Below are 26,271 nucleotides of genomic sequence, written 5' to 3' on the forward strand. Positions count from 1 at the left end.
GCATGTCGCTAATAATGTAGACCTTTGTTGTTGTTATAGCATCTCTCTCATTTTATTTATTATTGTGTTATTCAATCGTGGCTGTTTCTCTTGGAGCCCAGATCGCCTGTCTCAGCAATAAGCGCAGTATTGACGTATGTTTACACAGTTTGGCTGAAACGGGCAAAATGCCCGTTATATTGAGGGCAAAACACACACACAAAAAAAAAATAGCGCTAACCTTGCCAAAAAACAAAATGTTCCTGGCTGAAAATCGAGTTCCTGTCTCCGTGGGGAAGATCGAAATAAATAATAAAGACAGTAGAAGTAAACAGTGGGACGCCATACTGGATTGTAAGTGAGCAAACAAACGGGGGGCAAAATAAAAAAAGGAAGTCTTCCCTCTTCTTCCGCTACTCGCATATCCTATTGGAACCAATGGCGGAAGCCGGAATGGAAAAATAAACACACACAAGAACGAATTTTTTTTTTTTTTTTCGTGTCAACAAATTCGCGTTTTTGTTTGACAGCGGTAAACAGCAGAACATCTTCGACGGATGCGTCTCGAACCCTCGTCCTTTTTTGCTGTGCGCCGTCCTCGCGGAGAAAGAGACGACGGAATGCATAAAGGAGACGGACATGGTGAAGGGGCTCAGCATTCTTGCCAAGATAGCCGTTGGTCCATCAGCCGGACCAACAAGTTCGTGAAAATGAGTCGTTGCTCTTTATTGTCAACGTCCTTTGTCATTGTCATCACTCTGCTGTCCCTTTCGAATATGAACTGCCAAGCTCGGCCCAACAGCCCATCGAATGGCGGCCAATCCGATTTGGAATTGTTGATCCATGAGGTACGCTTTTTTTTTGTTATTAGACACACAAGTCGGCCATTGTTGTTTTGTCGCTTTTCATAAATGACATTGAAAAGAAAGAAAAAGTCGATCGATCATTTGAGTGTTATTTTTCACCTATTTACTTGTGGGGTGGGGGGGAATGTGGACAGGTAAAACTGCTCCGGAACGACCTTCGGAATCTCAAAACTCACGTCGAGGATATTGGTAACCGTCTACCTGGGGTGGATCTTTCAATGGTCAACAAGGTAAACATTTGAATTGGCATCGCATTTTTTTTATATTTTGTTTGCTAAAATCCTTAACGGTTTTCACATGTTTTTTTGAAAATGGACCAGACCGATTTGGCCAATGATATTTGGGCAGTTCTCAACCGCCATCTCGGATCGAACAAACAGGTAATTCACACACAAATCTATCCCATATTATAAAGGGGCTTTATATCTAATGACGTCAATTATGTTCAGGACATTGAACAACCATCCGAATGTCTACTGGGATCGATCTTGTCATTGGCCGTTTCAGGCCACGATTCGTGGGACGGTGTGACGCGAAAATTCGGCAAGAAGAACAAGAACTTCACGCCGGCCTCACCTTCGAAATTGGGCAAATACAAGACGGCCGCCATTAGTTCGGACAGCACTCCGTGCTCCGAAATTGGAAAGTAAACAACCGAAATACGTAAAAACGTATTCGTTGAACAAATCGATTTCAATAGGGATGTGATGGCTGAAGGTGGTAACGCTATGGATGCCGCTATCGCCGCCCTCTTTTGTAACGGCGTCGTCAACCCGCAAAGCGCCGGAATGGGCGGAGGATTCCACATGACCGTCTACGACACTGCCACCAAAACGGCCAAGTGTCTCGACGCTCGCGAGACGGCCCCAATGGCCGCCACTGAAGGCATGTACAGCAGTAACGCCTTCCTGTCTCAAATAGGTGAGGTTTTTTTTTTTTTATTTCGTTAGTGCTCGCCATTGAACCTCAATTTTTTATTTGGAAACAAAAAATTTATTAGGTGGTTTAGCCGTGGCCGTGCCTGGAGAATTGGCCGGTTATTGGGACGCTCATCAGACGTACGGCCGATTGCCCTGGTCTCGTTTAGTCCAGCCGGCCATCAAATTGGCTGAGAACGGAATCGAAGTCAACACTCACCTGGCCATGGTTTTGAAATTGAAAGCTGCTTCCATCAAAGCAGAGCCTTCCATGTGGTACGGAGAGCTTTATGCATTTTTAGTTGTTCATTTTTCATTCCGGAGGGTGAATTTGATTTTCCAGGATATTTCTGAATGAAACGACGGGCGATGTCCTCCAGGCTGGAGACACGTTAAAGATGCACGGCCTGGCCAAGACATTAAAAGAAATTGCTGAACACGGTGTCGATGTGTTCTATAAAGGCACCATCGGCATCAAAGTGGTAGAAGACATCCAACGAAGAGGAGGAATCATCACCAAAGACGACCTCCTCCATTATCGGTATATCTCTTCCACATGTCATTTCACTTAAACACAGAACAAAAAAAAAATGTGTGTTCCAGGACGGAATGGATGGAGCCAATCGCCATTGATCTCAGCGATAATTTGACGTTGTACTCAATGCCATCACCCGGTTCCGGCATCTTGGTCGCTTACATAATGAACATGCTCGACGATCGTTTACCGCTGCAACGAGATGTGCCACGGTCACTGGACCCGCTGACGTATCACCGCATAACCGAAGCCTTCAAGCATGCATTTGCTCAGCGAACCAAATTAGGTGGAAATCATGTCTCTATATTTTTTTGAAAAATTTTTCAAATCTTTTTCATTCTCTTTTCTTTGAAGGTGATCCGAGATTCGTGCCTGAAGTCTATCAAGTCAGTTAAAAAACGGTGCGTTGGGTGTGTGTGATATGCAAATGACTTTGTACTTTTCTTTCAGTTGAGTGAAACGCTCGCGTCAAAGAGATTCGCTGATGAAACGTTCGAGAAAATTAACGATTCCTTCACTTCCAACGACCCGGCTTTCTACGGCGCCGTTATTCACAGCCCGGACAGTAAAGGGACGTCGCATATTTCAGTTCTAGACCGAGACGGATTGGCCGTCTCGGTCACGACAACCGTCAACACCTAGTAACGAAAGAAAAAAGAAAAGGGCCATAACTCGTCCATGACGGCGGCCCTTTGTTGAATGTGTTTTTTTTAAAAGCAAATATCGTTTATGTCCATTTCCAGTTTTGGCGCTGGATTCATCTCGGAGCAGACGGGCATCATCATGAACAGCGAGATGGACGATTTCTCATCGCCCAACACGACCAATTTTTTCGGAGTGCCGCCCAGTCCGGCCAATTTTATCAAACCGGGCAAGAGGCCTCTGTCGTCCATGACGCCCACCATCATCGTCGATTCCGACGGCAAAGTCCGTTCGGTTGTCGGGGCGGCCGGCGGCACCCGAATAACAACATCCGTTGTATACGTACGCACAAACTCGATCACGTTCAATCAAAAAAAAATGTATTTAAATAATTGAATTGAATTGACAGACGTTGATTCGCAACTTGTGGTTGGGCGATAACATCAAGGAAGCGATCGATAGTTATCGCATCCATCATCAATTGATGCCAATGGACTTCCAATATGAAGCGGGTTTCCCCAAGGTGAACCCGCAATCATTGGCCCATTCTAAAATCAAACGAGTTTTTATTTATTTATTTATTTTTTTAGACTATTGTCGACGGTTTGAAAAAGAGAGGCCATAACGTGACGGAGCGTGTCCTTCGCTCGGCTGTTTACGCAATTTCCGTCGAATCGGATGGCGTCATTTACGCGAACGCCGATTATCGCAAAGGCGGGGACGTTGCAGGACTCGACCCCATTATCGATGACATTTTCTAAACCCTTTATTTTTTTTTTGTTTTGTAATTTATGATCCTTTTGTGTTTAGTTTCTGACGTCAGTAAAACTCCCCCACCCCCCGTTTGTAAAAACTCACGCAGCCGGCGAACAATAATGAAAACATTTTCGGGATTGGGAGAAAAGGGCCCAGTCAACTAATAAATCGTGTAGAATACAAATGATGGCTGGTAGAAGAACAAAAAAGAAACGACCGATTGTATTGATGTTCACAAATAATTAGAATATAGCAGAGCATAAAAAATAGAGTATCCATGGCGAAAATAGTTGTTGACTTTGATTCACTTGTTTCTTTTTGCTCTGTTAACTAACGTGCATAGCTGCGGTAGCTAACAAAAACAAACGGGGCATAGCATTAAACCATTATGTCGGTGTTTATATATTCCCTGTCTGCCGAGGTTACCCACACAAAAATTTGAATACGTACATACAGCACTATCTTTTTTTTTTTTTTTCCGGACTATAATACACACTGAAGCCCTGCAGCCAAAAAGCATTTGTTGTTCATATTGATGGCCTCCTGTTGGCCAATCAATGATGTGTTGAATGTATTCGTGTTTTCACTCTGACATTTGCCTCATTATTTATGCGTTGGCAATGATTTTTTTTTTTTTACCTGTTTCGCGAAAAGCCATTGAAGGATGGGAGGGGGGTATATACCGTACGGTCACGAACGTAACGCGATGGTTGAATGAACTGGCGCTAGATGGTGATGATTCACGTTGGCAAAAAAAGAACCATGACCGGGGCACAAGCTTTACGAGGGCACGGACACGTTAACACGCAAAAGAAATAAATAGGTTGGTTCCCGAAACATCGCACAAATCACGGAGCACACAACAAAAAACAAGCCTCTTTCTGTTTTTTGTTTTTTTAACAAACAGAATGTGTTGTTATTGCGTAATAGATCACGCGGGAAATCGTGAACAACAGCCATTAATAAAAGAGAAGAAAAAAAAATTCATGAAGTTAGGGATAGACGATATAGACCCTTTGAAAAAAAAAAAATCAACCGGATCGAATGCGCACATTTCCTGCGTGAATGCTGACCATTCGCATAAGTTTAACGCGTGATAACAATCAAGCCCACCCGTTCAAACAAAAAATACACGAGCTATAGAAATGAATGCCAAACACAACGCACGTAGAGTATAAATACAGCACCTTCACACTGACAACCCGCTCGTTTTTTTATTCGCTATATACCTCTGCATCCGTTTTCATTAAAAACAAAAAAGACGGATGTTGCATGCCCGTTGTTTGTACACACAAAAGTCGTGCGGTCTGGGCGGATCATTTTTGAAAATAAACATCAGACAGAAATGAGTGTGTCTGCCTGTTGGGATTCACAATATAGTAGCAGTTGGTTTGCCTCTTGTTAAAACCTGATCAGATTTCTTTAAAATTAAAAAAAAAAAATAAATCCCCCCCCCCCCCCCTCTGCTGGGCACAGCGGACCGTAATGTTTCTTCTTGTGATTTCAAGCCTTACACAAGAAGATTATCGTGCCATTAGAGGACGAATATAGAACCAATACATGTGTGTCGTGTGGTTGTGTGTTTGATGAAACAACGACCTTGCCACCAGGTGATTATACCTGGCCTCTAATGAGGTGGACCGGTCTGGTATATAAATCTACGGGGTATGGGCCATCGCGTCTCCGTCTGGACTAGGGCCCATCTCCAAATCAATCACAATCATTTTTTTTTTGTTGTCTGTAAAAAAAAAAAAGAAAGAAAGAAAAACAATAAAAAAAAAAAAAAACATTGGGAGGCCCCTCAAGGGTTGATGCGAGGGGGAACACAAAAGAAAAAAAAAACAAAGGGGGGTAAAAATATAAGGATGAGCTTTTATTTGAACAATGTTCCAGTAGAATGGAATGCGGAAAAAAAAAAAAAAAAATATCAAATCGATAACGTCTACGTGACGATCATGTGCCTCCTCTACCTGTGTGTGTGTTTTCTGTTTGACGATCGTTAATGAGTGGGTTACACACCAACGGACATTTGCGTTGCAACTTATTTCCGTGGAAAAGATAAAGCGAGAAAGATTTCAATCTAATCTGAGCGCTAGAATCACAGGTTCTTGGGATGGAGAGGTGTCTTTTCATCGGCCCCCGTAATAACGGCTTTGCTCCTATGTAATATGCAAGAAGTAGTCCCGGTAAATACATAGTTGTATGCATAGAGAGAGAGAGAGAATCACGTGCCCGATGATGGTTCTTTTTCTATCCGGTTCGATCTGAAACTTTCCAACAACAACAAAATAATTGCGTAAGCGAGAGTCCGGCGCCTCTGTCTTCATTTGCATATTTTTATTTTTATTTTTTAAATCAAAACTCGTTTTTTTTTTTTGGAGAAGAGAGAAATATTGCGGGGGGGGGTTGACGTAATGTATTGACAATTTCGGGATTTTATGCCTGGCTTTTGCTTTATCTTTTCGTCTTAAAAGATAGCCACACATACCGAAGCATTAACTAAAAAAAAAACTAAACTAAATAGAAATAAAGTTATATTGTACATAATCGTTTGTTTTATTGCGCAACGGCGTATCATATACTTAACCCGTACGACATTCGACGGCAAGCGCCAGTTCGCTCTCGCAAAATACGTGGCGTTGTGCCCCTCTCTCGCTTTTCATTCAATTTCGACATTTTTAAATAATAATAAAAAGAAAACCCCGAAAGACAAAACAAGTTTTTTTTGAAAAACTCCCTCTAATAATTGAATTGATTTTTTCTTTTTGAAAAAAATAAAACAAAACAAAAGAGATAAACGTCACGTTTGATTGGCCAGACGGAGCTATAAAAGAAGACTGATAGCGGCAACACTGTTTCATTTTTTTTTTTTTTTTTTATCCTTTCATTAAAAATTTTCTTTCATCCTTTAAATTTTTTTTGTTTGTTTTCTTGCTTCTAATTTGTTGAAAGAATCTAAGCCGATGGCTTTTCAAGTAAGTGCCTTGCGGCTTTCAAAACAAGTGAAATCATTACCTCTTCTACCAGTGGCACCCCGTGCCAGTTCAGTTCGACATTCGATTCAATCGAACAGCAGCGGTAGTCAGTCCGTCCCTGACCGCCGCGTGAATATGGCATCACGCGCTGGATACGAGCTGGCCTTCGCCGCGTCTCCGACGTCCACGCCGTCCCGACTGGGCCGGTACAAGAAGGTGGCCGTCAGCTGCGATGGCGCTCAATGTTCTAACGTCGCACGGTAAAACATCCAAAATACGTTTTCCAAAAAAAATAAAATAAATAAATAAGATTCAATTCTTCCTGAACATTTCGTTTTTGCTATGATAGCGAAATTTTACAGCAAGGTGGCAACGCTGTGGATGCGGCTATCGCCGCTCTTTTTTGTAACGCCGTCGTGAACCCGCAAAGTGCCGGCCTTGGAGGCGGATGTCACATGACGATTTACGATCCCCTCACGCGAACCGCCAAGTGCTTGGACGCTCGTGAAACAGCGCCTCTAGCGGCCACAGAGAACATGTTCGAGGCCGATCCATCATTAGCTAAAAAAGGTTATTGAAATCGAAAGAAAACAATCGGCTAATTTATAATGTATATTTCAAAATAAAAAAAATAAATAAATAAAAACCAATGTCGTTATCAGGCGGTTTGGCCGTTGCGGTTCCGGGTGAATTGGCCGGATATTGGGCCGCCCATGAGACGTACGGCCGATTGCCCTGGTCTCAATTGATCCAGCCGGCCGTCAAATTGGCCGAGAACGGAGTGCCCGTCAATCGTCACCTCGCCGAAGTGTTGCGGTGCGGGGCCGAATCGATCCGGAAAGAACCTTCCATGCGGTTTGGATTCATTGTTCTTTTGTTTTTAATGCACTACATTTTAAATGTTTAATGTGATTAAAAATATAATTTTTTTCGAATGAAAAATTAGTTCTTACGTGGACGAAACGACCGGTAGAGTTCTACAAGTCGGGGACACGTTCAAATTGCCTGCGCTGGCCGACACGTTGAAACAAGTCGGCCGCCACGGCATCCAAGTCTTTTACGACGGACCCATCGGCGACAAGATGGTTGAAGACGTCCGCCTCAGGGGGGGCATCCTCACCAAAGAAGATCTTCGCCAATACCGGTCAGTTATTTATTTTTTTAATTTTTTTTTGTGTGTGTGTGTGTGTGTGGAACGTCTGGCAAAAGAGATGGACACGACAATGGAATTTGGTGTGACATTATCTTTTCTTTGGGGGGTGGCTGTTCAGGGCCGAATGGGTGGAGCCCGTCCAAGTGGAGTTGAAGAACAACTTGACACTTTACTCGCATCCACCGCCCGGCTCGGGCGTCGTGACAGCCTACATTATGCGCCTTTTGGACGGCCATGTTGGGTCGGGCGCAATGGATGGAGACAACCCCGTGACGTATCATCGCATCGCAGAGGCCATCAAACACGCCTTTGGCCAACGCACTAAATTAAGCGATCCCAGGTTTCATCCGGAGGTCAACCAGGTTCGTCCGGCCTCCATTTTTTGTTTTTATTATTAATTCATGAATTTTAAATTAAATATGAACGATGGGTTTCTTACTTCGGGCGGTGTAGTTGGCAGAATTGCTGATTTCAGATTCGTTTGTTGATGAGACTCGTTCGAAAATGTGCGATGCCTCTACGTGGGATGATCCGGCGTATTACGGAGCGGCGTGTAACGCTCCGGAAGATCATGGGACGTCGCACGTGTCCATCGTGGATGAAACTGGAATGGCCGTCGCTGTCACATCGACCATCAACCTGCAGTTAAAATATTATTATTAATATATTTTGGAAAATGGTCACTTAAAGGCGATAGTTTTTTTAATAAATGAACGCAGTTTTGGAGCTGGATTCGCATCCGCACAGACCGGTATCATCCTAAACAACGAAATGGCGGATTTCTCACTGTCCTGCTCGGAGAATTGCTACGGTCTACCGCCTAATTTCATCAACATGGTGAAACCGGGCAAACGGCCGTTATCCTCCATGACACCGACCATCGTCGTCAACTCATCCAGCGGACGTGTCCGTCTCGTCATCGGTGCAGCCGGAGGCATCCGCATCACCACATCCACCGTTTACGTAATCGAACTTTAATCATCTTTTCAAAAAAAAAAAAAAGATTTAACAAATTCAAAATTCCCGCCGATAACGGCAACGTCGCATTTTTCAAAATAATAATAATAATTAAAAAAAAAAGGCTATGATTCGCAATTTGTGGTTCGGCGAGGACATCAAAGAGGCCATCGACAGCCCGAGGTTCCACCACCAACTCTTCCCCATGACGCTGAATTACGAAGAGGGTTTCCCCAAGGTATTTACATCCCCGCATGTAGGGGACCCTTGTTTTCGTGTACAATCACGAACGTCCAACCGCAAGCTTTAAAAAAAAATATAAAGGAAAAGAAAAAACATTTTTTTTTTCCCGTTACATCGGGAGGCCAATTGATTTCCTCTTTTCTTTGCTGCTACTGGAACGCTACATTTCGATTTTTTAAAAAATCATTTCTGGATTTGATTTCAGGAAATGGTGAAGCAATTGGCGAATCGAGGCCATCAAACGAGCCAGGAGAACACGCGGGGCGGGTCAGTTTATGGCATTTCCGTTGAACAAGAGGACGACGATGAATTTTACCTCTACGCCAACGCCGACTACCGTAAAGGTGGCGACGTAGCCGGTTTCTGATGCGTAATCGAACACCCAAATGGTATTTTTTTTTTCTTTCTTTTTTTTTTCGTATTTCATTTTCGCATGTCGGTGCGCCCACTCCTTTCTACCTCATTTGAATTTCTCGTTTGATTTTTTTTTTTTTTTTTTTTTTGCTTTTCCTGGAAAACGAGAAGAAGAATGACGACATTCCTGTACGACGTTGCCGCCGAACAGAATGAACGATTCGTTTTTCTGATTTCAAGTTTTTATTTTAAATTTAAAAAAAAACAAATAATCCCTTTCCAAAAATTTGCGTTCCATTTGTTTTTTGGAATTTTTAGATTTCTGTTTTTCCCCAGCATTTTTCATTGCCGTTGTGACAAAACAAGAACGAAACGATTAATGCGTTTTATAATTCGTTTATCATCGGCGCTTGGCGAACTAACCGGTTTCAATCGGCCAATTAAACGGTAGCCAAAATATGAAATTCTCTTTTTTTTTTGTTCCAGGACGAAGGTAATGGAACACAAAGTTTTTGCGGGGATACGAAAAAAACAAAAAAAAGAAAAGAAGGTTGTGGTCTATTATTTTTTTTTTTCCTGGCCCTGTGGTTCCGCCCTTGCGCACAGGTAGAGCACCAGAAGTGTTCCAGGTTCCTGGAACACAAGGTGACGAGAAAAAAAAAATAATAAAATAAAAGTAGCAGACCGTGCAACTAGACCAAAAGGACAAACTGCCATTTTAAAAATTTTAAAGCGTGGGTTTGATTTTTAACGATCCTGGAACACTTTCACGATTTGTTCGTTTAAAAAATCGCCTGGAATCCACACACATTATGTAATGCGTGTCGTGTTGATTTCGTGTACACGATGTGAACGCTCCCCTTCACCCCACATGTCGTGAGTGGAATTGAACGATTAATCAGCACGCGCGGCAACGTTTGAAAATCTTTCGAAAATTGCCATTCATTCCCCCTTCGCACCGTCATTTGTTTCTCAACCGGTTCCCTCTTCTGCGTGAATCAATACACATCACCTTTTTAAAGAACCCGTGTCTGCACTCGTTGCGCAATCAATTTTTTTACGCGTTAAAAACGATCTCCTTTTTGAAAAATCAACTCTGCAAAAAGTGACACGGTGTCATTGCCGTGAGCGATGGCCGTGAAAACAACAACAAAAAATCGCATCCCGCTATTCTTCGTGATTCCCGCCCCATTCGATTCCCCCCCCCCATTTTTTTAGGGGGATCAATCTCGATTATTATTACTATTATTTTCGTACATAGGGAAGAAGCTTGCGGGCTATTTTTTGTTGTTGTTGTTGTTTCTCTATTACATTGTTAGATAGCCCTGCGCGCGCACGGATCGGCTCATTACCATTCAATTCAAACCTTGAGGGGCTATCGTTCGTGTTTCGCGCCTGTGCCTTACGGTTCGAAATCGGCCCCCACCAGGGTCATAATATATAGATATATTTTTTTTAAATTTCCTTATCGGTAATAACTCTCCCGAAATTGTTGTTGTTTAATCCTTTAAATTATTCATCCCGCTGTTGGGTTGTTTGTCTGCTAGATTCTCGATATTTTATTTTTTTTTTTATTCTTTGTCTCTTTTTTTTATTAGAAGAGAAGCTGGTTGTCGATGTATTTTTTAGTCACGCATCGATTTACTGAGACACCTTATCTACCATTCTGCGCCACCTGCTGAGCGGAATTCCTTAACGTGTCACGCAGTTTCCCCCCGTTTCGCTTGAAAAGACAACTGATTGGCACGTGAAACATTTTTTTGTTTTTGTGGGGCTGTTATCGTTTGAATCAATACGTCATCGTTGACCTTGCCATCGGACTGATTACGGCTAACATCTAATTAACTCTATAGAGCGAAGGTTAAAATAAAAAGAAAAAGGGGGAATAATAATGCTGGCTCCCTGTTGCGTTTGATGAATCATTTTGATCGAAGGCTGCCTCTTTCTTGGCTAGTATGTAAAACAGCTTACGACTCTACCATGCTCCATTACGAACATGTATATACTACTACTACTGGGTATAGACGATCAATCACAATCAACCAGATTGCTCATCACGAAAGCCTGAAAAACAAGTGGTAGCAGGGCGGTGTTGCCAAGAAAATGAGAAAAAAAAACGAAAGAAAACCATGGAAAATTGGCGGGATTTTTACGGTAAATTATAAATCTATAATACAAAAAAAAAAATGAAAGAGAAAAAAACCCAAATGGATTTTTTTTTTTCTTTCAATGTAGTTTAATTGTTGAAAAAAAAAATGAATTTTTAGTTTCTTTTGGAAAATTGAAAGCAAAAGAGAAGATTGAAGAAGATTGCCCCAGAAGGAATAATGATTTGTGTATAACATAGAGGATAATAGAAACGAGCGTTCGTGGGGAGCCGAACAGTAAAAACACTGCCGCATTTTCCATTCATTTTCTCATTGTTAAATTTTCTTTTGTGACTAAATAAAAAAAATTTTAAAAATGTACACCAGGGAGCCAGACCTGTGTATACTGTCCTGTGGTTCTTAATTTCCCTAGCCAGTAACAATTAACTCACGAAGAAAAAAAAAAATTCGTGACACTAATTTGCATATAATTAGCATGCGGTGATTAGATGTTTTATTTACCTTGTTATTGCTGTTACGCGTATCCAGGAAAGAAAAATCACGTTGAAACTGAATTGTTAAGAGTTACGTCCTTTAACTTATTCACCTGCAAAAAAAAAAGAAAAGAAAATATATTTTAAACGTGTCGTCGATAATAAAAATACTTTTATCATGTTGCTGATAGCGAAAACTGATTACATGCTGGCGGTGAATCCAACTTTATTTGATGTACTTCCTTTTTTTTTCTTCATTCCATAGTTTTATCTTTTTATTCCTCCCACATCCTTTTTTTTTTCCTTCGTGAATATTAAAATATTTAAAAGGTTCTCCACCACGATAACAAACATCAAAGAACCTTCTTTTTATTCATTTGGATGGAATAAAAAGAAATTAAAGAAGATGGTTCCATCTCAAAAGGAAGAAGAAAAAAAAAACAAAATGGCAGACAAAAATCTTGACGATCGTTTCAAGTTGCTGAGGCGTTACCTGGTTTTTTTTTTTCTCAAGTGGCTTGGAGTTATAATCAAAAGCACCACGTTTATATTGGATAGGGCAGCATACACATACACACACACACACACACACAGGTATTTTACCTTTTTTTCTTGAGGGGAGTTCGTCCCTCCTCGTCTTAAACCTCTTGCCCTGTGGATCAAAGTGGGAGTTTGAGAAATGACTCGGTTCACATACACACAAACTGAGAGGAAAGAAGGACTCATTTGCATATCTGGAACTGGTATGTTGCTTCTTCTTCTTGGCTTTTTAACTTTCATCTGGTCGTCCCCTTTCTCTCGAACGCACAACGATCTTTTCCATGGGCTTCTTCTCGTCATCGTTTTCTTTCAATGGCGTCTGCTACTCCCCCCCCCCCGCACAACTCACAAGCCCAAACATGGCAGAGGAAAAAAATAAAAATAAAATGAAAAGTTTCTTTTAATTTTGGTTTACCGGAAAAAGAAAAAGAAAAAAGAGAGAAACATAAAACGGGAAATCTTTGCACAAACCGCAAACATAAAAACAAAAGAAAAATGAAAAATCATCGAAATTCGATACGAAAAGAACACGATACATGCAACGTCCCAATTGAACTATCGATATAATCAAAGACAAAGGGAAAAAAACAATTGAATAATGCATCTAACCCTTCCCGCCCAAAAAAAGGGGGGAAAACAATATTTTGCAACTGTATGAGTGCGGCAACAGCGCAAGTCTGCATAGTTTGCCTTGTTCATTCCATGCAACGAGGAGGCAATGGGCCCACGTCGTGTCCAGTGCTGAGCCCCCCACAGTCGCCGTCGGTTAGGCGCCCCGTGGTCACGTTAGAAAAAAACCTTCTCGGTCCCTCACATGGTTTTGTTTCTTCTCTATTCAAGTTTTCTTAAACTTTAATTCCTTTTTTTTTTTTGTGAGAGTGTGTGTGTGCGTGTGTATTGTTCGAAGTGCTTCCATTTTTCCTGCGTTGCTGATGTTTCTTCCTGGACGCGTTTTTATTGCACATTGATAGGTAAAAATTTTTTTATTTAATGAACTTTGACGATTGAGTTAAACGAAAAAAAAGTATGCCACTCGTTTGTTTAGCTTTTGCTTTGCATGTTTAACAGACGTTGATGATGGTAGGAAGCCAATTAGAGCGTGAACAAGTCGAAAATGAGGTGGCACTGCCTAGACTCTGGAAGTCCCTGGGGTGGGGAGGAAAGATTATGGGATTAACGAAAATTTCCAAATCGAATTATCTTTGCTCACGCGTGTCCACCTTGTAACGTTGTAGACTTGAAAAAAAAAAAAAAAAAAAAAGATTCAGGTGACCCGATTTGTTGTTGTTGTTGTTGTTGTGCCTGGGCATGCGGAAAATCATGCGTTCCCATTGAGGAAAAAGTCAGTAAGACTCGGCGGCTTATCGATTTGTGTTATGTTTGTTTCGAAAAGGTTAGCCCAAGAATCCCGAACCCATTTTCATTCCGATAACGCATTCCCGCTGTTTTCCCCTGTTGAGATCGTGCCATTGAAAGACGATCGGCGTTTTTTTTTTCTTTCGGGACACGAAAAATATGCGGACGCTGCACGTCGTGTGTCCCCCCCCCCTCCCCTTCTCAACGTGACTGAAATTGCTGATGGGATTCAATCAATTCAGAGACTCTTTTCAGGAACACTCTTCTATCGTTTTGATTACCGAATCTGTTTGAAACTTTTTGTTGAAACTATTTTTATTTCGTTTCTTTTTAAATGGCCGCGTTGAAAGAGTTTTTTTTTTCTTCTTTTTGCTGTTTAAAAAAAAAAATGGGTCATTGATTTCGGGATGAAGGTCATCGCGTCTATGATTACGTTTATTTTCGGGTGAGTAAAACAAAACCCCAAAAACATGTCCGGGAAAGCATTATCGAATGTCCCTTTACGTACGTCCTTGAAAATTTCCTCTAAAATTCGTTCCTTAAAACGCAAATTTTTTTGATAACCGTCTTAGTTATGCATGCAAATCTCTGGGAGCTGTCGTAACGTCGGTACAGATATGCATTTCATTATGTTAAAAGCTGAGATTTTTTCTTTTTTTTTTTTTTTAAACACAAGTTGTTTGACGTATTTTCGTACATGGCTGCCCTGATTGGTGACATCTATCCACAAAAAAATGGCACTTGAGTTAGCCCCGGGCGGACGTGCAAGCCTGGACATGGTAAACTGTTTTACGTCGCCCACCCCCCTCCTTGTCTGAAAGACATGAATAAAAATTACATTTTAACTTTTTAGAAAAGTATAGGGCAAGGAGGAGGGGAGACGTAAAGTAGATGTGTCTTTCGAAAAGAAAAAAAAAAAGATGGTGGGGGTGGGTTGAAGAAAAAGAAAATGTAGGGGGAAGAACTCTAAACCTCAAGAAAATAACGTTTGTATTTGGTCAAAAAAGAAAAAAAGATTATGGAATGGATTTTGAAATATAAAAAATTTTGAATCCCTCCAGGTGGAAAGCCTTTAATGATATGCATCCAGCTACAGTTACAACCACAGTATGATTTTAAATGCATCATCTTTAACTATTTTACTTTCTTAACATGCAGGAAGAAATTGCCGATTGTTTTCTCCCCAACGATGGACGATTTATTACACCGGTTGCGTCACGACATGGTGAGTCCGAAACAACTTTTTTTTTTTTTTTTTTTTTTTTTAATGGCGGACTTTTTAGCGATTATCGCATCCCATTTGCTTGTTATCGTGAACGAAAAGAAAAATCCCGTTTTTTTTTTTTTTTTTTTTTTTTTGCTTGAGAGAAGCAAAAGAAATATTTTAACAATTGTCTCGTTTGATATCGCGTAAATATTATCGGAATGGTCTTTTCACAGTGCTGGAAAGAAAGACGAAAACAAAAGGCACTTTGAGATCAAAGAATTATTACAGCAGCGGCCGCCGTGTCGGCGTGAGAGATTAGCTCGTTCGTGTCCCACCTTTCCCCTTCCCCCTCCATCCCGACAATGAGAGTACAAGTAAAACGTTGACGCTTTGCCAAACGAGCAGTGCTTTTAAAAAAAATAGTAATCACGCAATGACATTTGCCGGATAGCAACCGAATAATAAAGGGCACATGTTTTTTTTTGTTTTTTTTTCGTATTCTGATTAGAAAAGGACGGGGGGGGGAAAGGAATTTTCTCCCGATATTTTCAGTTTTTCTTGATGAGATTTCTCATCATTACGAGAGTCTTTAATTACAGGCTTCCTCATATAGTTGATGGATGTGTGGGATCTCCCTTCTCGACATTTGTGGCCGTGAGTGCTAAGGTGTTGGCCTTTTACACACGGCTGGAATGGGGAAGTCTCCTCATTGGTCCGCCCTTTTTTTTTTCTTTTTTTTTTTTTTCTGTTCTATTTCATTTTTAGCGATATCGATCGAAATAAAGAATATCATCGATGGACACGTACCGTACGGGCTCAGTGGTTTTTGGTCCTCTATTTTTTTTTTTTTTTTTATTCGACCTCATTTGCATATTTGGCTGAGACCCGCCTTATTTATTTATTTATTTTTTTTTTTAGGACAAGCTTTTCTCCTCTTTAAAAAAAAAAAAAAACTTTCGAAAGACAAAGTCCGCAGTAGTTGTTGTAGTAGCAACTCGCCCTCCATGTAACACACAAAGTGTCTATCAAAAGAGTCGATCTGTTGTGCCGGACGGAACAACAACAACAAAGTGTTATGTGTTGCAAAACGTGGGCTTGTACACAATGGAGATGATGTATGAATAGTCGACACGCTATTACGCCATTTACACATACATGTTTTTTTTTGCTATGAATAAATTTTCCGTTTTTTTTTTTTTTGGCTTTAAACCAAAATATTTATCCTGTACCACCTGGATAGGTATTTAGGTTAAACAGCAATCAGCCATCACAAATAATCCGTCCGGGTCAAAGTTTTTTGAAAGAACAGCGTGCGAGTGTGCCCGATCGCCTAAACTACGTAATAAGCTATTAAATTAAAGGGAGAAAAAAAAAAAAATTCTTAACCCAATAAGAGGGGAACTGTCTATCGGTTTTTTTTTTGAAAAATGGGGAGGACGAGATGATGGGTCAGAGACATCCCGCAGCGCCAACTCCCGCGGCCATAGCCTTCCGTCACAGCGTGTGCTTAGACGTTGTTTTTCTTCTCGGGAGCGCACGCGTTCATTTCAAAGGGGAATGGAGGGGTTCTTATTAAAAGAGATTCATGGATGATGTATGAACGTTTTGTTTATTTTTTGTTTCGGTAGAAAAACAAACAAAATCGGATATCCGTGTCGACATTAACGTCCGCATTTTTTCCCGCTCTTTAGCTCCTCCCCGAATTGACAAATTACGATTTTTAAATGCGGGGATTTGATTGAGTTTTTTTTTTTTTTTTTTTGTTTAAAGGTTGTGGAATTCTTGCGACCCAAGTTTTCTCCGCTCGGAGCTCTTTTTCTCCATCGAAAGAATTTTTCTTACAAAAAAACAAAACAAAAATGAATAGCCGTAAATTATTATTTCGGTTCGCCTCCAGTTGGCGGCTTGTATGAGCTGCTTTGGCGATTCTCTAGAAACAAACGCTAGCGTGTAATTCCACACGAGAGAGAAAGCCTCCCATCACAAAAAAAGCCCCCCCCCAAAAAAAAAAAAAACAATAGGCTACTTTGTCTGGCCGTTGTAGCCTCTCCATTTTTTGATTTACGACGAAACGTTGAGCCGCCATTTTCGAAAGATGTGAGAAGGGCGCGAAATGGATGTCTTTTAAAAAGAGCAGGGAATTTTCTCCTGTTGGAATGCTGTGGGCTAATATAATGTGGCCTCGTTTGGCCAGCAAAGTCGGACGACGGGGCAAAAGTCTAGACTTAATTCGCACCCGCCATCATGTAACACATATGAGGAAATGTTTTGGAAAAAGAAAAAAGATTGTTTTCTTTTATATATTTCGCTAATCATTTGAACGGGGTCTGCGCTCTCTCTACATTCCGCGTAACATTCTTATGATTATTACAACATCGCGTGCCGAGGTGACGCCCATCTTCATCGGTCTCGCATCATTTCCCATCACTAAAATAAAAAGGAGGGGAATTTAAAAAAAAAAAAAAAAAGAAACTAATTTCAAAAAAATTACTCGTTCCAGACATTCATGTGTGTGGATTTGTTTTTGTTTTTGTTTTTCCATCTCGGAAGCCTAAAGACAATTCACAAGTTCAAGTCCGATTCCTCTTGGCCCTTTATTTTTCTGAATTTAGCCTAAAGAAATTAAATTTAAAATGCCCATATTTGCATGTCTACCCTGTATGTAACAATTGTACGGCTTCCTCTATTGTTGTACAATTTTTTTTTTTTTTAAGAACTCTTTGCAAAGGGGCTCGTGATTGGCCCTCGGCCATTTGATAATTCCCTCCCTACTGCGGGTGTTTACCTGGCAGCGGCTGCGTGACAGGTCGGTTGTTGTTATGCTACAACCACATCGTGAATCATTCCCAAAGCTACGGGTAGAATTGAAGCAATGTTGCCTAATCGTTTCTAAGACAATCTTTTTTTTTTTTGTATTCCGGAAATCTAAAAAAGGCCAATTTAATAGAAATAATTGGCCTTTTTTTTTTCTAAACATTTTGGATTAGACGTGGATTAAATTTCGAAGGACGAGTAACAAAGAAGTTTGTCTTGACTATGAAACAGTAAGCAAATAAATGCGTGAAAGTCTTGATATTTAACAAAAGAACAATTGCAATTGAGATTTTTTGAAGAAAAAAGAAATGGGTCTTTCTCCGAGGGTAGAAGAATATGCAGACAGACAGACGTAGACATACAAATATGTTAGACGCTCGGGGAAATTGGATACGCTTGCGAGGGATACACACACACACACAAAAAAAGACCCCCGATGGAAAGCAGCCCAGCAACAATCTCTGCACAGTCTACTGAGTTAGGGCATTTTTGAATAATAATTTTTTTTTTTTTTAACTTGGCGCTCCGTGACCAATTGGAGATTGTTATCAAATCATCCCATTGACTTTGTCATATTTTGCTTCATCATTTTTTTTTTTTTCTTTTTTTCTTTTTTTTTTTTGCTCGTCTCATTGCCCAGCTGCTGTTTTCCTTTTTGGAGTAACAAAAATCTCAGACATTTTTTTTTATTGATTAAAAAAAAAAAATTATAGTTTTCTGAATTTCCGTTCGCGTGTCCCTCTGCGGTCTGCTAACGTTTCCGGTGTTATCCATATAATTGAGGGAAGCGTCCCTCTACATGACCGAATGTTTTTTTTTTTTTTTTTTTTTTTCAAAAGAGAAGCAACAGGTAGACTCACTATGTGTAATCATCTATGGTCGGGGGAGGGATGTAACATTGTCGTAAGACCGCACGCATAGTTTTGTGTTTTAAATTGTTCTGGCCGTTGGTCGAGTGCGATTCAATTTCATGGCGCACTTCCGCCTTCTTTTTCTCCCCTCTCTACTTAAAAAAAAAAAAAAAAAAACAAGGGTGGGACGCGCGTTGAAAACGCGTGTGTTGGATCTAAACATTCCGATGTTTTGATTTGTTTTACTTTTGTTCGTTTTCTGTTTGATGACCAATCACAAATCAAACAAGGAATCGGAAATTTAAACAAAAATATTTTCTTTTGTTGTGTTTTTGAAAATCGATGAATAAGAGATGAGAACCCAAGTGGGGACGACATTTTTAAAAGTGCGCCTATTTTTTTTTCAGGGAACTAAAAACGATCGCGGGGTGTCGCCGGATTTATTCCGACACTTTTTTTTTTTTTTTCTTTACAAAAAAGTTAAAAAAAAAAAAACCCGGTGTTAAATGTGACGATTTACTACCCAGGGTTGTTTCTTTAGACACCTACTTTTCGCTGGATGTTTCTTTTTATTCAATACTATTATTCTTTGAAAGAAAATAGCAAAAGAGAACCCCTTCTTTTTTTCTTTCAAAAGAGGAATTGTATGGGATATCCGTGTCTTTTCACTTTGTTTGTACGTTTGATGGTCTTTTGCTTTAGTCGACGGGGTGTGACCTGTTGACCCTTGTGGTTCGAACCACAGGTGTCCCTCAAAAATATAAATCGTACGGTAGGGGGGGGGATGATGATGCTGCATACACACCTCTTACAGTATGTCTTTTAACATTTGTTATGATTTTTCTAAGCAAAATCCCCCCTTTTTTTTTGACACCTATTTTTTTTTCTTAGGGGGAGGGGGTTTGTGAGAACATGTTTTCCTTTTTTTTTTTTTTTTTTAAAGATTTTGGTTTTAATTTTGTTTGATCTTATGAGGAAAAAAAAAGAACTGGACTGACCAGAGATTGATAGTTAAAAAAAAAAAAAAAAAGATTCGATTTTTTGTTTCATTACCCCTATAATAAAATGGGATCATTATAAATGAAAATTAATTGGATTTTCAGTTTCCTGGTAAATGTGAGGAAAAAAAAGAGAGGGGGGGGGGGGCGGAATTTAGAAAAAAAATCATGTGATGCGGGTCTCTATCTAATCATCCCAAATGAACGTTTATGAAATAACGAATTCTTATACATATATATATATTTTTCCTCGATCATCAGACGTCCTATTAAAGTAAAAAAATCGTAAAAAAAAAAAAGAAAAAATGGTTGGAATCGAGTCTTCTAGGGGGTAACGCGATACACAAGTCCGTGGGTGGGGAACGTAAACGTAAAAGGGTTACCTGATTGAGATGCGATTTTTTTTTTTTTTCTTTCTGAAATTGTATCGCACCGTTGCCTCTTTTGATGGTCTACAACTCGAATTTCGATTATGATCCACTGGAGCGCAAAACATGATACAATACAGTACATCCCCCCCCCCCATTTCGTTTCTTCAAAATTAACAATCAAGAAGAGGAAAAAGGTGGGGTTTTTTTTTTTTGTTATCTACAACGACTCGAATGAAAAAAAAAAAAAAAAAAAATGGAGGGACCAACAAACATGTCGAGGCGAGTTGGGACGTGTTTCACCACAGCAGCCACATTCTTCACAACAGTTCCACAAAGATATAGAGGGGGGGGGAGGAAGGTATTCTTTGTCCGACAGGGGGAAGCTTTACAACCGCAAGTTGTTTGGTGAGGGAAGTAGAAGCAACGAACGTAGGACGGAACCGTGAAGACACCACGTCTTTTAAAGAAAATGTTTTTTTTTTTATTTCTTTTTTTTATTTAGCAAGTGAATGAGAAAAGTTTTGAATGGATCGATGCGATCTGTACGGTAGGACAATTGTTGTCTTATTTGGGGGACTATCGATAGGATCGTCTGTTGGGTTTAATGAATAGAAAAAAAAAAGAAAAAGGAAGGTGATATGGGATAGGGGATTGATGTGACGCGGACAATGGCCTTGCGACATTCCTGATCAATTAAGAAGAAACAAAAAAAAACGAAAGAAGATGAACTGATCTCTGCTCCCATACAAATGGGATTTGAATGTTTGGATGGATTAATTGTGTGGGGTGCATCTCTTGTCATCTATCGGCAAGGTATTAAACAAACATTTTCCAAGAAAAACAAAAGATGTTTTCCCCCTTTTGTTTGTTTTTTTTTTCTAGCGAAAGAAACTAATGAACGAGACGAAAAACAAATCCCGCTGTGCATTTTAATTCTTAACGATGGCTGGGGTCAAACTTAATTTTTTTTTTTTTTTAGTGGCGGTCAGTTCGAAAACGTTTTAAAAATACACCGCGCATAACTCGTCGATGGTTAAAAAATGCCGCCGCATTCATTTCTCTCTGTGTGTTAATGAATCAATTGATAGCCAATTAGTTTAGTATTTACTTAAATGGACTCCTGCTGATTTTTTTCCCTTCGATTCAAATCAATCCCCCCCCCCCATCTAAACATTTAAAAAAGAAAAATTCCAAATCTTTCCCCGGAGTCTGACGTGTCATCAGCCCGCAGCACATATCCATCTTGTAGAGTCCCCCCTCCCCCTTCCAAGAGGTAGGAAGGAGATAGGGAGAAACGATGGACATGTATCACTGTATACCGTGACCACACAACGGACACGTTTTCACATCTGTTGAATTATTCATTTTCTTATTTTTTTTCTTTTCTTCTTCTGTTTCGCGATGGGCTTCGAATTGTTTATCGGGAGCTTCTCCAATCGATGAATCGCGTTGGGTGTGGTATAAAAGTAATATTGGATTGTGCGATTTAAAAATCGGTGAAGGAGGTGTAAGCATTTAAACGGCTGTGGAATGTCTGAAGAAAGTAAATGGGCAATGGAAGGGAAGTGGAACATGTTTTTTTTTTTTTTTATTAAGTATAGTGCGCCCTTGTGCAAAGACGAGGGCTCTTTATTTTCCCCTTACGGTGGACTGGTGCTCCGCCCACTGCCGTGTGCGCCCTCTGGCGGCCTCACCTGGCAAGTGAGCGGTTCTCGCTGCTCTGAAAAAAAAAAAAGAAGGAAATAAAGCGCCCCTTATTTTCTTTGGAATGAACTAAAGCTTCTCTTCCCATAGGGGAGTGAACAGAAGAAGGGAAGTGTGTAAAGAAACCAGTTGCTCGGCGAACGTGCACGACATTAGACGTGTGTGTCATCCTACTCTCGCGAACTCCTTTCAAATTTTCGTTGACAAAGTTATTTGAAAGGGGGAAAAAAAAGTGGCTCATTGTGATCCCTCACCAGGTTTTTTTTTTTTTTTATTACAACCATTTTCGTCTTTTTTCGGAGAAACGTTTGTGTAAAAGAAGAAGAAGAAGAGGCTCTCCCATACACATAGCGGATTATTTAAACATCACAAGAACAAACCAAAACGGACTGCCATAAAAACTCGTTTTTTTTTTTTTTTTCCCTCTCAGTTGAAAGGAGACGTTTCAATTTTCTACGATTGGGATTTAAATAGAAAAGGTAAACGAAAAAAAAAAAAAAGGGCACGTACAATTCTTTGAGTGTTTTATTTTTATTTTTTTTTTTTTGGTGGAGGGGCTTCCGGATTCCGAAAAGGTGCGAAGCCGCTCTAAAAAAAAAAAAAGATCTTCTTATTTTACGACGAGGCAATTTTGAAAAAAAAAAATGTGAAATTTACGACTCGGTGACAAATCTGCCGAAGAATTTTTTTTTTGTTCCTATAGGTGGGGTTTATGGTTAAAGTGAAAACGTTGGATCGATATCAATAGTTGATTAAAAAAAGAAAAAGAAAAATGACGGATGATTCGGGGAGAGTTTTTTGGAAAGTGGGACAACGCCCGTCTTCCGTGCAACATTTTTATTTTGAACCACAAAATGGGGAATTGATATTGGACCTCGTTTTCATTTGTCAGATGTCGTTTGCAACATTGTACAACAAGTCGCCGAAAATGCAGACCGAGTTTTGACAGTGGCTTTTCCTTGTTCTCACGCGGGGCCAGGGGAAATTTGATATCAATAAAAAAGCATCAGCCATTTGCATACGTTTCAATTCTGCGTTGCACATCATTGTTTGTTTTTCAAAGTTTGCACGTCTGCCAAACGTAGCTGAAAATCAAATAGAAACTTTGATCTGAAGAGAGAACAAACCTGTTAGACATTTTGTCCCTTTTTTTTTCTCATGCCAATCTTGGACGTTTGCCCGCACAAAAAGAATTTGAATAAAATGTTATTGGCATTGGAAACATACTTGCTGTCACATCGCATATATTCAAATGAGTTTTTGTTTTGATGAATTGCACAGGTAGAATTATCATCGCAAGGAGACAATTTCACGCAACAAATATGGTTAATGTACGGACAATTTGAGCAAGTGGTGGACCGTTTCAACAGCCCCGTTGAAGAAGTGATCCGGCCGCAACGTCACACGGCCAGACGTCGCGTCACGCGCCATATCCATCCGACGACGATGAGCAAGAGCGGAGAACGTCATCGCGTCGCCGCACGACGTTCGTCCAGTTTCGTCAGTGACTCTGAATCGGACAGTGAGTTGGAAGTGCCCAAGATGAGCGGACTGGCCCGTCAGGGCGTGTACGGAAGTCGTTCGGCCAGCAGTCGCTTGGGATTGAACCCGCTCCTGGAAACGATCAGCGTCATTGGCGATTTGTGCGACTCTGACGACGCCGTCGACGGCCCAACGTCGAGCGCCACGCTCTACGCCGGATCGAACTCGGTCGATTCGGGATACAAGAGTGCGTGCCCGACGCCCGATTGCTTGATGCCGGCGCACGACGCCAACAATTACATCAGCGCCAGGTCCGCATTACCTCCGCCCGTCCTGCCTAAATCGCGGCGGACGCTGCCCGCCGTCCCGATGGCGGCGGCCGCCGCTCACCTTCGCTCCTCGGCGCCGGACACGCCGCTCGATTTGGATCATTTGACGTCGCTGCGTCGCACCTTGTTGACGGCCATCGAACGCTACGACACGAAGACTAAAGAGCTTATCGATCGCGATTTGCCCAGCAAATCGATCGATCAACATCAGCTGCAATCAGCCTCGCCCGGCAAACCGGAATGCGATCGCCAGCCGGACGACGACACGGATCGAGGTACAGTCCTTCTTTTTTGTTTTTATGGTTCAAGTTTTCATTTTTTTCGTGATTCACGACACGTTTCGTGAATGAAATTATAGACGTTGTTAGGCGCACGCCATTTATTTCAAAAGTGTGTGTAAAGACGAGCGCGCGCGCGCGCGTTATTTAAACGTAATAAGGATGAAATGATGTTCTCCTTTTTTTTTTTTTTGTTATGTTTAAAGAGATGATGACCGGATGGCGGTCCGACGGTTGGGCGGAGTCAAATCTGGAGGTTGTGGCTAGAAATGACAGATGCAAAACAGTTTTTTTTTTTTTTTCAAATTGAAATTGAAAAATAATTTCTTGTCTTTATTTTTTTTTAACTGTCGGCTTTGTTTTTTTTTTTTATTGTTTTCACGTAAAAAAGAAAAGAGGGTTGGAAAAAAACAGCATCCGGGTGGCAAAGCCCCGCGGTTATAAATGTCGGGATGACTCCCGACATATGGGCGCTAACGTAAAGTTTTTTCTTCTTTTTTTTTTTTACAGTCATTGCGTAATGACTTACAGACTCGAAAACATTATTTTTTTTTTTTTGTTGTGTTTTTAAAGAAAAGAGGAATAGAACAGGAATACGGGCAGATGAATAAATTAAAGATCGGACCCTTTTCTATGGTTGCAATTGATGTGGCATTAGAAAGAAAAAAAAAACGAAAGAGATTGTTGGGAGCCCCCTACGAATCGAAATCGCCTTTACGCATTTCTCTTCTTCTTCTATTTTTATCGGTTCTCGTGTGGCTTTAGCCGCGACAAGTTTGAAAGCTTTTTGTGGGGGGTGGGAGAAAGGAAACCCTAGACAAGAAAAAGGAAAATGGACAGACTAATGTTCCACACACGCGGCAGACAGAGAAGACACAAATGTCGTCACTCTGCTGGAAACTAACGATGGCTATCTTTCTTTTTTCCTTTCCCCCCCCCCCTTTTTTTTTTTCTTCTTTTGTTCAATAGTTTCCACGTGTTTTTTTTTCCTCTTTTACGAATGACCCTTTTAACCCTTTTTTTTTTCAAACCACAACATTAAAAAAAAAAAAATAATAAAAATTCCCTTAATCAAAGCGGATATTAAAAAATAGTTTCTAGTTTTCCCAACAGCTTCATTTCATACGTTTTCTCTTCAATTTTCACTTTCAATAAATCTAGAAAATATTATTATTATTTTTTTTTTTTAATTTAACGATCGACCTCATTTTGAAACGAAAAAATTCCTGTCTATAACGATCAATTTTTTTTTTTCTTGTTTCCTACCATATAAAAACAGGGTGTTGCAAATTGCCTAAAGGTGAACTGAAGGAGCCGGACGATGAACAAGACGGAGCCACCCGTTTCTCGCGGGTAGCGCATTGCATGCTGGAAATCATTGAGGATCTTCAGCGCCACCAGCAACAGCAACAACAGCAAGAAGAATGTGGCGTGGCAGACGCGCCGGCCGTTATGGCCGATGGGCCCGTAGTGCCACCGAAACCCAGTCGCATTTCGACGGCGGCTCCGGCCACGCCGCCACGGGTGGCGCGTCGAGGACGTCGCAAGTTGCCCACGCCGACGCAGCAATTGATTGCGAACGATGGGGCCGATGCGGCCAGCGATTTGAACGGCGCCGATTATCATTTGTACGAGGAGATCATCTACGATTTAGCTGGTTCGAATTTGGCGCTCAATTCGAACGAGAAACATTCGAACGTTTCGTGCCCGCCACCTCTGCCGGCCAGGCCGGCTCGACCTGCGCCCACGGTGGGCTCTTGTCTGAGCAGCAGCGTCGTCAAGCCGTGGTTGAACGTCATCAAACCGCTGCGTAGAGACCGGAATAATCAGCTGATTCGCAACAGCACGTCGTCGACGAGTCACTGCTGGACGTCTAAAATGGCCAACAAACTCGGCCATCACACGGACGTTGCCCGTTCCAATGTGTACACGTTCGCCAGCCATCCGCAGCACACACCTCAACAGCAGACGGCTGGCTGTCATAATAATTCTGCTATTATTAATCCGTTTCATCCGTTGCCCGGCCGCAACGCCAACGTCCATCACCACCACCACGAAGACGAGTACGGATTCCGGGCCGTCTCGCACATGGTCTAGATTTCTTTTTTTTTTTTTTTTTCTTTCTTTCTGTATTTCATTTGCTCCTTTAAATCACAAAATTTTTAACTAAAATAATTTACTTACTATAAATATGAATGTGCATATTTAAACGTATGCAAATTGGATTTCCGCATTGTCCCAATTTTTTTTCCCAAACGCCTCTCTGCCTGATTGTGTTTAAACCGTGTGCGTGTCAAACCTGTTTTTCTTGTGGCAAAAGTGTAAAGATGGCAACATCTTTGAAAAGGGGGGAAGAGCTGGCAGCTTAAAAAAAAAAAAAAAA

General features: G+C 40.9%; 4 protein-coding genes across 5 annotated transcripts in view; 3 read left to right on the forward strand and 1 right to left on the reverse strand.

Moving 5' to 3' along the window:
- The window catches only part of LOC130695027 (uncharacterized), an 85,676-nt gene that overhangs the window by 14,923 nt on the left and 44,482 nt on the right, over positions 1-26,271 (reverse strand). The window lies entirely within an intron of this gene.
- Positions 654-3,879, forward strand: LOC130694328 (scoloptoxin SSD14-like). The gene is made up of 13 exons (XM_057517396.2): positions 654-827; positions 980-1,075; positions 1,166-1,225; positions 1,295-1,491; positions 1,546-1,766; positions 1,846-2,038; positions 2,106-2,303; positions 2,366-2,583; positions 2,652-2,683; positions 2,748-2,938; positions 3,041-3,281; positions 3,349-3,462; positions 3,530-3,879. Exons 1-13 carry the CDS (start codon positions 690-692, stop codon positions 3,698-3,700), a joined length of 2,070 nt encoding a protein of 689 aa, XP_057373379.1. The 5' UTR covers positions 654-689; the 3' UTR covers positions 3,701-3,879.
- LOC130694330 (scoloptoxin SSD14-like) lies at positions 6,647-9,683 on the forward strand. The gene is made up of 10 exons (XM_057517398.2): positions 6,647-6,930; positions 7,020-7,240; positions 7,333-7,525; positions 7,617-7,814; positions 7,942-8,185; positions 8,277-8,467; positions 8,543-8,786; positions 8,905-9,018; positions 9,229-9,412; positions 9,549-9,683. The coding sequence occupies exons 1-9, from the start codon at positions 6,659-6,661 to the stop codon at positions 9,388-9,390; spliced, it is 1,839 nt and encodes a 612-aa protein (XP_057373381.2). The 5' UTR covers positions 6,647-6,658; the 3' UTR covers positions 9,391-9,412; positions 9,549-9,683.
- LOC130694331 (uncharacterized) lies at positions 13,279-26,015 on the forward strand. 2 transcript variants are annotated; one of them, XM_057517399.2, is made up of 4 exons: positions 13,279-13,469; positions 15,013-15,079; positions 23,081-23,885; positions 25,168-26,015. In XM_057517399.2, exons 2-4 carry the CDS (start codon positions 15,044-15,046, stop codon positions 25,983-25,985), a joined length of 1,659 nt encoding a protein of 552 aa, XP_057373382.1. In that variant the 5' UTR covers positions 13,279-13,469; positions 15,013-15,043; the 3' UTR covers positions 25,986-26,015. The 2 variants fall into 2 exon arrangements, with proteins under 2 accessions (XP_057373382.1, XP_057373384.1); XM_057517401.2 differs by lacking the exons at positions 13,279-13,469; positions 15,013-15,079 and adding exons at positions 22,016-22,056; positions 22,230-22,278.

The sequence above is a fragment of the Daphnia carinata genome, chromosome 4, assembly GCF_022539665.2.
Source record: "Daphnia carinata strain CSIRO-1 chromosome 4, CSIRO_AGI_Dcar_HiC_V3, whole genome shotgun sequence".
NCBI classification, from domain to species: domain Eukaryota; kingdom Metazoa; phylum Arthropoda; class Branchiopoda; order Diplostraca; family Daphniidae; genus Daphnia; species Daphnia carinata.